This window comes from Mytilus trossulus, chromosome 3, assembly GCF_036588685.1.
Source record: "Mytilus trossulus isolate FHL-02 chromosome 3, PNRI_Mtr1.1.1.hap1, whole genome shotgun sequence".
NCBI classification, from domain to species: domain Eukaryota; kingdom Metazoa; phylum Mollusca; class Bivalvia; order Mytilida; family Mytilidae; genus Mytilus; species Mytilus trossulus.
Window position 1 is genome coordinate 71,555,085 of NC_086375.1, and position 11,888 is coordinate 71,566,972.

The 11,888-nt window shown below is 31.3% G+C and overlaps 1 protein-coding gene across 1 annotated transcript; it reads left to right on the top strand.

The window, feature by feature from the left end:
- The first annotated feature begins 1,640 nt into the window (after nucleotides 1-1,640).
- Nucleotides 1,641-8,758, top strand: LOC134712302 (divergent protein kinase domain 2A-like). The gene is made up of 5 exons (XM_063573715.1): nucleotides 1,641-1,779; nucleotides 4,489-5,348; nucleotides 6,012-6,134; nucleotides 6,798-6,975; nucleotides 8,287-8,758. The coding sequence occupies exons 2-5, from the start codon at nucleotides 4,650-4,652 to the stop codon at nucleotides 8,661-8,663; spliced, it is 1,377 nt and encodes a 458-aa protein (XP_063429785.1). The 5' UTR covers nucleotides 1,641-1,779; nucleotides 4,489-4,649; the 3' UTR covers nucleotides 8,664-8,758.
- Nucleotides 8,759-11,888: the final 3,130 nt, after the last annotated feature.

Genomic DNA, 11,888 nt, shown 5'->3' on the forward strand with positions numbered 1-11,888 from the left:
ATTTCATTAAAACAAGGGGTTCATTTTCACTATATTTATGATATTCGAACATACAATTTTTAAATGATTTGTTTATTATAAGTAATCATTGTGACAAAGTCATGTATAGTCAAGTCATTATGTATCATCAAGTTACCGGTAATCAGAATAATCATCAACCTAGTTGGCATGCAGAAATGAATCTTTTATAACTCATGATCAAGTTCATAACACAATTACTAGATTACAAAAGGAATGCAACATGCTCAGAATACATAAAGGCAATCTTATTCTATGAACAAAAGACATATACATTTGTAAATAAGAAACATTGATCCTGCATGAAAAATCAGGGCTATGTCTGAGGGAAAGCAGAACTTGCTTCTTGCAAGGCACTCGCCGTGAACACAACTTTATATGGAGACAAGCATTTTGTTTTGAAATGTTCTTACAGGAGGAGGATTTGCCTCGATGTAGTTACAACCCTGTTAAAATAAAATTGAGGTAAGGTATCCTAAGACAATATACCTCAAGTTAAATGAAACCAATTTTTAGACATCAACTAATATTTTTATTATTAAAAAAAATTTTGGAAGTGTTTCCCGATTATTATTTTTTCTCGGAAAGAAGATGAATTTATGAAGAATCTGGTGCCATAAAAAAAATATGAATGTTATTTTCAAATGGCAATTGGCAACAGTAAACGCTGACTTAAATTTTTTTTGGGAAGGATCATATTTGGAAATCCTTCTCAAAGTTCACTTGCCAGTATGGAAATTTAAAAAAAAATACTTCGCCATTGCGTGTTCCGGTAGATGAGAGCGAAACAACGGCATGGGTCTAGTTATTAACGTGACAAAGAGAGTCAACAAACGTATAAACATCGCTCCGGGCATCGAAATAAACTATATCTTTTTCACGGTCCTAACCTCCGATATCCATGCTTTTTGTTGATTGTTTACAAAGCCGGTGACAATCTGTAAACTTCAGAAACACGACAATTAACTAGCTGCCATATTTTCACATTGATCAATACTGACTGTGTGAAATATTCTGTTGACGATTGCATGATTAAGGCGTAAAAAATGCTAGAATCACGGTGGGTCCGAGTTGACTTATTGGCGCCTTTGGCGGTCCGAGTTGTACGATTTTTAAGACGGACTGAGTTGGTGTAATGCTGGATCAGGTTTGTTTGGTAGTAGCAAGTGCTTTTCCCAGTTTATGTGGCCTAACTATTGAAGTCACCACTTAGCCAGATGTTTGCATTTGTTTTCTTGCATGCAATTTTAAGAGAGATACCCATGTTTACTAATGATACCCCTTTGTCTGAAGGTGGTCTATAAATATATAGTACGCACCTAAGTATAGTGTTTTACTGTTTGGGGATGTTATTTCTGCCCAAATTATTTCACAATCTGTGTCTAATTCATTTACTTGCGATGATATGTATTTATTTGATACTGCTAGCAGTACTTCTCCATATCCGTCTTTACTATTTTTGTAGTATACAGTGTATTTTGGTGGTGATATAAACTCGTTTGGTGATATAGAGAGCCAATATTCTGTGCTTTAATTATATCTGGTTCACAAGAAGCTCCCACGTGCTCCTATTAATAAGGAGGAAATAAACATCAGATTACATTTAAGACAACATTTAAAACTTAGCTTCTTTCCCCTTTACAAACATCACCTAAAAAAGAAAACAAATTGCTTCCTGGACATTTCATCTCACAATCCATTCACTGTACACATACTGTGTTTTGTCGAAACACAACCTTGATACAATTAGGCTTTATAAAGGTATTTCTGAACAGCGATACGATATCACTGAAAAAATCGTCAAAGAAAGTTTTATTTCTATTTCATAATTCTCTACCATGTTCAATGTCTATGCAATTATGCATGCTGTTGCATTTATACAATTTTACAAAGTAACTGCAATCAGACATATAATAAAACATTTTTCATTATGGTTGTGGGCTGTTTATATCTATTTCTTGCATGAACAGATATTTCTTGTACTTCAGTCTACATGTATCACATGGAGTGCACAAAAAGGTTATATGGAAACTCTTGGTTTGATAAGCTTAACCAGCATTATGATTGAGACAATATTATAACATCAATGTGACTATTGGCTATTTGTTATGTCATTAATGTATTTTAAAGGTTAAAAAAATGGGCATTTCAACCATATACATACAATTCAACCTCTGACAATGAGAAATCATGTCATGACATGACATGTCAAAAAGCGTGTGAAAACGCGTAATGTAGATGTGGACTTTTTCATATGAATTTTATAAGCAAGTCTTCTTTAAACTTTTATTGAATTCAACTGTTGCTTTTAAAGCAACATCACTAGGCACATACATGTACATATATTCTGTATATATTCAAAACAACTGCCAGTATGTATGTATGTTAATGTATGTTCTGTATCTTCCTCCTTTAGTAGGAGCACCACCATGGGTTATGGTGTAAAGGAAGACATTTAACACACTGTATCGGTACAGATTTAATGTGAGCATTTGCCTATCCAGTCTCCCAGCCTGGCCGTGACGGGTCTTACTACCAGAAAGTTAACCTTCCCCAAAACAACAAGTACAATGTAATAAAGCATACGAACACACCAACTCACCTGACTCGCTCATCCTCAAAATATAAAAAAAAATAAAAAAAATGCATAATATATAAAAAAAACATTATATACAAAATAAAGGATAAGGTCACCCCGGATGCCGCACAAATGCCTAGACAACGAACGGGAAACCGGAGAGGACATACTTGGAATCCAAACCGATACAGCTAAATGCCCAGCTGTATTCCTGGTAGAGGAAAGCCGAAAATCCTATGAGAAAGGATCTCGGAAAGAAACTACCGATCCATTAGGGGAACAGCTAAAACCCTCAGACATCAAACAGATTGGTCTGATAGTTTCCCACATGGAAACTACTTATGGATCCCATCTGACAACATGTCTCAAACAAACCTGAAAATATCTGCAGAAATCTTTCTCAACAAAAAAATATAATTCAAATCATAAAATATACGATGTAAGGATAACAATATTTATCCATGAAATCAATTTGACAAAACAATTTCAATGATGTTGAAGGATTGTCCCTGCAAAAATTTTCACGTCCGCTCTCATCGGCATGCTCGACCAGTATAATTACATTTACTTGATAACAAGGCACAACTGTCAAGTTCTGATCAGAATTCAGTGTACAATGTACATTTTTTTATAATTGAAAATACTCTGTCACACTGAGAATTGGTATTTGGCTGAATCAAAATAGCTTCATCAAACTTTGATCAAGTGTCATAACAATGTTTTGCCATCTAAAATGCCATCTTTAATCTCTGCCTTTGCTTCCAAACAACTATATACATGTACATGTATTTTGCTATTGCCTGATCAAGACTGGGTAGTTTATCAAATGACACCTGGTACTATCAGAACTGATCCAAAAGGTACAGTTCAGTGATATTTCCATCTCCTACATGTCCTATGACCTGATGAAATCTGTTGGCAAGAAATTTGAAACTGAAAAAGAAAAATATTTTATAATTTGATTAGCAAAATTCTGACTGAGTCCATTAAACATGTTAAATAGCTACATTGTTGTTTTCCTCTCGCATGAATTGATATGATTGCAACATGATGCATAAATTATGCGTTAATTGTACCTTGTATCTATATATCTTCAATGATTCTGACACAGACCACGCTCACTTTTTACCCTAAAAATTTTCTTTTTGTCAATTTCATTACATTTTTAAGTGTACAGGATGTTTAAAAATGTCTGATCTTTATGTTTGATGCACGAATAGGTCATCCCAATTGTGTCAAACTAAGAGGGTTAGCCGTGCATGATGCATGTCTAAGGATTAGTTGAACAGTAATTATATATTTTTAATGACGTCCAACCGAGGGTTAGCAATACTCAATTTTTGTATCAGGTTAGATCAGCATCTCTGTTAATAACTTCATAAAATTCATCATGGTTATTTGTATTATATTTTTTTTACAAAAGCTTAGAACAACATACACAAATTCATTTCATATTCCATAATATTTAAATAATTATTCCAGATTCAATTAGTTCCTTGTTGAGTGTTCTGTTGAATAGAGCAACCCTTAAAATATATATATGTAAATGCTGAAAGCCATGCTGAGAACAGTCTGGGGGAGCACAGTGCTATATATATATAATATAATGTATACATGTAGATGACGATATGTAATCATTTTAAAATTTAATAAATATTTTATGAGTTAATTTCTTTGAAATTAATACATGTAATATCTCTACTTACACATAGTATATATAAACATGATAAATGATGTATCTTAAGTTTCAATGGAAGATTTTGTTTCCATATCAGTCTTTAATTAATTTCTACTGTAGATTTGTGTTTGAAGGAGATACAGAGGGGGTATTTGTTTGAATGAAGCCTTGAAGGTAAAAATCTTAAGAAACAATTTTCTTCTTTACATTTTAGGCATCCAAAAAAAACAATGGAAAAGGGATGATTATACCATTAAGTTTACATGATGGTATAGTCTTGGAGGAGAGCTTAACCAAATTGTGAACACAGTATGGACTAATTAAAAGCACTTGATTATTGAACATTGAATCAGTTTTGATACCTATTAATGAGTCATGTTGCCCAATAGTTTGAGAAATCGTAAGTTTGGGAACGGTCAATCTTCATTTTCTAATGTAAAGATGGTTGTTTCTGACACTGCTAATAAAATTAAAAGACTTCCATTAAAAATCAAATGTTTTATGGTTTTTATGATGTTTGCATCTGTTTACGTTTATGGAAGTCTAATATTGTCATTAACCACAAACCATTTGAATACAGACACATTTCTGGAAACAGACAAATGCCCTGCATGCTTTGGACATAGCATTTGTGTTGCCTTGAAAAATGACCAGATTCGTTTTACTGGATGGTCAAAAATTAGACTGCTAGATATTGTTAACATTAAAAATGTACATACAGCTCAACATTTGGATAACCAAGAACAAATCATCATAAAGAAATTAGGGCATAATAAAGAATTTGAGAATATTGATGAAAAGATATGTAAGGATGCTAACAGACCCAAAGGTTGTGATGTTGCCAGGGTTTTACATATCACAAACACTGGAGATGAAATCAGAAGACAAGGATTACTACCAAAACATTTAGAGAAAATTAATCACATGTTCTCCTGTCCAACATACAGTCTGATAGACAGAGTACTGAAATACTACAAAGAGAAATTAACACCTACCAGTAACATGTTATATACCAGGGATAAATTACAGATATATGCTACATCTCTAATAAATGCAGAACCATTAATGCTTCAGGTAATGTACAATAATCATGGACACAATAACACAAAGGGAAAATTACAAGTACCAATTATCTATTATAACAAAAAATGGATATAATATAGTTTATTTTCTATAATCGATCATAATTTTCAATGATGAATTATTGTTAATTGTAAAACATACATTGAAATATTTTGAAACATCCATGTTATTGTAAGAAATGACCAAAAACACCCATAAAATACCCATTTTGTATAAATATGTATCCTTTTTTGTGTACAGTAGTCTGCATTACCTGTTTAGGAAATTCTTTTTCAATACAATCTATATAGATATATTCTTTTGGTAATTTTGAACCTTACCAAAGAAAAGATTAAGGAAATAAATTGTCTTCAAATCAATGAATGATATCAAGTTAAACAGCATATACAGAATACTCAATGACATGGCTTTTTAGTTATTTTGTTTCCTGCTTGATTTTACCTTTAAATAATATTAAAATCATGCAAAAAAATATTAATATGTGTAACCTTTAATTTGAGATGATGATTTGTGTAAATTTAATGTGAAAAATGTATGAGTGAGGTCTACACTAAATTTTTTTTTTTGTATTTTGGAGGTTTTTAAATGAAATAATGAATTAAACATCCCATTTATGTATTTACATTGGCATATATTACATTGTTTTATTTGTAGACATTCCCAGCAGAAGAAGGATGGCCATTTCCAAAGTACCATGGTGCATGTGGAAGATATATAGCTGTCAGTCATGAAGGAGAACCGCTACATAACTTCTTTTCAGAAACTTTTCAAAAAAGGGTAAATTAACAATAACATAAGTGCAGTGCCCAGGTATGGCATGTTTGAATTTTTAACCATCTTATGACGTTAGGCATTAAGTTCGAAAGTTGCTAATAACTTTAATGGATGAATGCCTTGAAAATAATCATATATTATCATCTTTATATCTTTACATCTCCATATTTAATGTCTGCACATCAATTATGTGATATATAAAGATAATTATTTTTATTCTGTGTGAGTAATTTCTAGCCTTTTAGATGAGAAATTTAGTTTTGTTAGAAAATTAAATTTAATAAACTTTCATTTATAACAAACAAACAAATTAATGGTCAATATTTGTAAGTGAAAAGTTTAGGTTGTATTTTAAAAAAAAAAGTGGTCTTAATTCTTAAATATAGGTGCTTAATCCCGGTAATAGATGACTAAAATGTTTGCCTATTGAAAATGAGCAGAAATTCAAATAACTTCACATTGTCTAATTCTGCAACGTCAAGTGGCAACATATTATACTATTTACATATACAGTTCTAAATCCACCTCAAATTTTGTCCATATAAAAAAGTTGTATGCCATTGTTAACACATTTATAAAACTACTTTAAATCTTCTTTCAATGTAAAAACATTAGTAAAGAAGGCTACATTTCATTGTTCTAATCCATACTTTGTCATAATTTTAGGCTGATATTGCCTATCAGATAATGAAGATAGCTGAGAAGTTAAATAATGAAGGAAACCAATTTGTTTTGTACTGGACAGATTTAAGCCTGGAAAATTTGGTTGTTGATAGCTCAGGAAAAGTCACAGTTATAGATTTGGAAGACATTATTGTTGTTGACAGAGAGGCTATTGCCAGAAGTATGTAGTTAATTTATTTATATAGATTAATACTCTCCAATTTCCTCATCAATTACAGTATCAAAAAAGATGATTCTCATATCAACTGAGATGTGATTTTTTGCTATAGATGGGATGTTTCCATATCTTCTTAATACCTGAGTCTGTCCTCAATTAATTGTCAGATATTCATGTAGTTTCAATCTACATTTTTTAACATTTTTTCTTCTGAAACTTGTGACAAGAACTAGACAAATTTTCATAATTTATAACATTCCTTAGAAATAAACATTGCTTAGACCTATTATCTCGTTTGCATATGGACACCCTCATTCCAATTACTTGCTGTAACTTTGACACTTATCAGCTAATAAGCATTGCCAACATTAGTAACACAATAGGTGTCACCTGTGAAGCAAGAATTGTGACTATTCAAAAATATGACATCTTTCTTGATGCAATATTTATATGCTTTGTACTGTTTGTATTTTTTTTTCTGTTTCTGTAATTGTATTTTCAGTTTGTTTTTGAATTATGAGTTTGAATGTTCCTTTGATAGTTTTACCTCTCTTAATAGATTTACAAAAAAAATTAAAAATTTTTATGAAGTCAATCATTTAAATTTGTCTTTAACCAGGCATGCTTTTATCACATAGGAATGGACTGCTAGAATTCACAGAAAAAAATAGTGGACATGATCTGCTCTACCAGAACTTAATAACCTTGATTCCTTCACAGTACACTGTTTATAAGCTAAATTCCTACTAATCTAAGTTTAATATATATATCTTTCTATTTGCAACATGTTTGTACAAATATAGAATGTGCACATATAGTTGTAACATTTTTTGGGAATTTAGAATGTTTACATTTATTCTTGGGATGGTTTTCATTAATGAACAATTTTGTCATTTACAACAGAATCAACCATTCATATACTTAACGAAAAAAAGGTTCATTAAGCTTCAGTGCCCAAAGCTTAATGCTATGGGTGATATAAATTTGTTATTTAATCACCAATTAAATATATATTATCACAATGTTGAAAACAATTGAATAAAAAATTGTTTCTTTAAGTGCTCAATAAAAAAAGACTTGTTTATCAAATCCTTCTTTAAACAGTTTTGTTTAAAGAAAATTACCAAAAACAAACATTATTTTATAGAAGAATTTCATACAAACACATATCTGGAAATGGTAAAATGTTGCACATAATTTTGATCTCATAAACTTGTATAAATGTATGACATAGAACAGAAAAGCTGATAATGAACATATCATAGCGGATAGATTAAGTATCATTTTAATAAGTACTCTTTCTTACTTTTACAGCGAAACCAAAAAAAGACTGGGATGAACTTCACCAAAGTTCGTTTGATGACTGTAATGGACGGAACTGTTTAACATTTTCTCCTGATGATTTGTGTTCACATGCTAACTCTGATCACAACTACTTTGCAGCATGCAGAAATATTCTTTCAGAATATGCAAATGAGCCATCTCTTGGTTTAATGGGAGGACTTCTACATGACATGCCAAACTATGCAAAAGATGACTGGGACCTACAGCACTTATTACATGAATGTGTTCACGGTTCTACACCAGGGAGTAGGATTAAAATCAAAACTCAATTAACAGAGGCTTTGTTTAATTTACGCAATGTTAAGGACAAAAATGATGCTGCCAAAGGGAAGAGGCTGCATGAATAATTAAAGAAGTGTTTGAAATAACTTCTTTATATTCCCAATAATTGTACTTAATCGCACTTGAGGACATTGCACAAAATAATAATCAAGATGTGTTACAAATGTATAACTGGCAAAATTGCTGAAGTGTTTTATTTTAGGTTTTTGAACAGACGATTGTATGAAAACAAGTTTGTGTGGTTGTAGGATACTATTTATGAATTTATTGTAGGTTTAAATAGTCATAGATTCTTTTTTTTTGTCTTTTGTCAGGTTTTATAAACTTTCCGTTTTTGAAAGCACCTTGGAGTTTGGTTTTTTTATTATACTTTTTACTTTCATGATCTTTCATTTATATTAATTTCTTGATTAAATTGATTAAGACATTTTAGAAATGAATGGATTATAAATTTTGTTATGCATATCTATTGGAAAAGTGTATACATGTTAGTTTATTTCCAATCTATTGAGAACAATATATTTTTAAGATTAATAATATATATTTGAGGAAATATGTTATGTCTACAATAATAAAGATACTTTAAGAAAAACATTGTTTTAAGACACTCAGCTGTTACCATCTGTGTTATGTGCATTTACTGTTTTTTGAAAAAACTCTCATAACACTAAAATTACTGGGGATAAACAGTAAAATTTCATACAAATTAATTCAACATCAACACTTAATGCCATCCTCATAGCCACAACCAGGCCTTCCCATAGCATTATAATAGGCTTCCTCATAGCATCATTGATGGTTTCCTCATAGCCACATACCAGGCTTTCTCATAGCATCATTATAGGCTCCCTCATATCCACATACCAGGCTTTCCCAAAACATCATTATAGGTTTCATAAAATCATTATTATAGCCTATTTTCTAGACGCATAGGCTTCCTCAGACATAGCCTCGTTGACATCCTGGTAGCCTCCTTTTTTGAAAATGATATACATTCCAATTACAGTTTGCAATGCAATTGATGAAGTTTCAATTTATTATCTTGGAATATGTGTCTTGTCCTTTGTGCATTAATGGTTGTATTAACACTATTGTGAACCTTGAAAATTCTAAATTCTGACAAGACCTATTCTTGTGTAGTTTAGAAATGTCTATTATTTTTATTCCCTATTCGTCCGTTTATACGTCCAACTGTGTGTTCGTCCGTTTGTCCTGATTTAGGTTAAAGCTGTTGGTCAAGGTTGTATTTGTTGAAATTGAAGTTAGAAAAACTTGAAACTTAGTACACATGTGTCCTGTGATATGCTCTTTCTAATTTTAATGCCAAATATGAGATTTTCCTCCATTTTCATGAGCTGGTAGACAAAAGACTTTCAGCCGATCAGAAGACCTGTTTTATCCAATATTTAATGATTATATGAGAATAAAAGAGTGTTGAATCTCAGAAAATCAAAAAATTCTGGATTTTTATGTTTTCATCCCTACAGATATTATCAAAGGTAAACAAATGAATAAATTTTCTTTTGATACTCTACTCTCAATTACACCGTTAATATAATTTTTTGTTGTTCATATATCTATTGTCCTTATCAATAAATACAATACAACACAATTATTACCTGTGGGATATTAAACGTCTCCAAGATTTTCTTATCATTCGTTAGTTAGTTTTTTTTAACACCTGTAGTTACCTACCAAAAAATCCAGACTAACCCATATACTGGAACTTAATACATTACCTTGATTTGTCTCTTGTTATTCAATATTCGAGATTTGAACACCGGCACACTACTTAGTGTCTCCGTGATTTTCGCTTTTCATTTTTTGTTTTTGTGTGTTGCATTTAGATTTATTATATATTTTCAACGTTATTCATTTACCATGTTTACATTTACTTTGAAGAATGATGGTTTCACATTTGTTTTATGTTGAGCTACCATTGATTATTTTCTGCCATATGATTCATCTTCTATGACTTCGGTCCAGCTGTTAGTACTATAATGTATTTAATTGTGTTATAGGTATCAAATATAAAAAAGAAGATGTGGTATGATTGCCGATGCGACGACTGTCAAATGCATGATTGAATGTTTTCCATAATTTTATCATTTTCTTATGACTGACGTTTTTGTTAACTTTGCCAACTTTAAAATGTTTATGGAAATGACTAATTGTGTTTTTTATATTTTTTTTGGACATGGAGCTCATGGTAAAGAATAATATTTTCTATATAAGAATGATAAGGTATGGAATGAATGCCAATGATTCAACTCTCGACCAGACACGAAATGACATATCAGTAAAGAACTTTAAGTCATTGCACGGTTTTTTATCAAGGACCAAACGAGAAAACTCACATCCTGATTTATGTACAAAAAATGAACGAAAAACAAATATGACAAACATCAACAAATGACAACCATTGAATGATAGACTTCTGACTTGGGACAGGTATATATATATATAATGAGGTGTGGTTAAACTAGTTTGTTGGCGTCAATCCCTTGTAACAGTACAACATAAGAACAAACTATGATAATCAGGTGAAAAAGTTGAATAATTAATCATGTCGATAAAAGCAGAAATAACTTCTTACAATAAGAACCAAACCTGACGCGGCAGGGTATGTAAACAGGTAAAAAAGGACACAAGATAAAAAAAAAATATCGGAGAATTCGCAGTTACTCACAGCTAATCCAACGCCAATAACAATCCCTACAGAATCATTAATAATCATGAATTTATCAATAAATGAAAAGTGGCATTAAGCTTAAATCATCTCAGGCATTAACGACAAGGCAGTAAGTCTATTGCCTATATGATGGTAGATGCTTTATTCTTAAAACATGAAAATTGTGTCCAGGCATGTCTGTCATTTCCATCTTCATTATATGAAAAAGTAAAATCACAAAAATACTAAACTCCGACGAAAATTGAGAACGAGATGTGAACACACCAAACAGGCATAATAGGTAAAATGTCAAAAATAGGGGTAAAGTAGTCATTTACTAAATGTTATCATCGGAACAAGGACATCATTCGTAAATATAACTCAACATGGAAACTTCTTATACGGTCAGGTATTTCACATCAAATCTTTAATGGTATTATTTTTTTTACAAAGCACAAAAATGTCAGTATTCACCTTAGAAACTAACAAAACATGTAAACATACTTATTAAGAAGGGATAGCGTTACGATAATGTTCTCAGGTCATTGAAAATTGCCTCTTAATACCTAACGGGAGGGATTGTACCTGATGTTCCTATGATGAAGACATAATCCTTCAA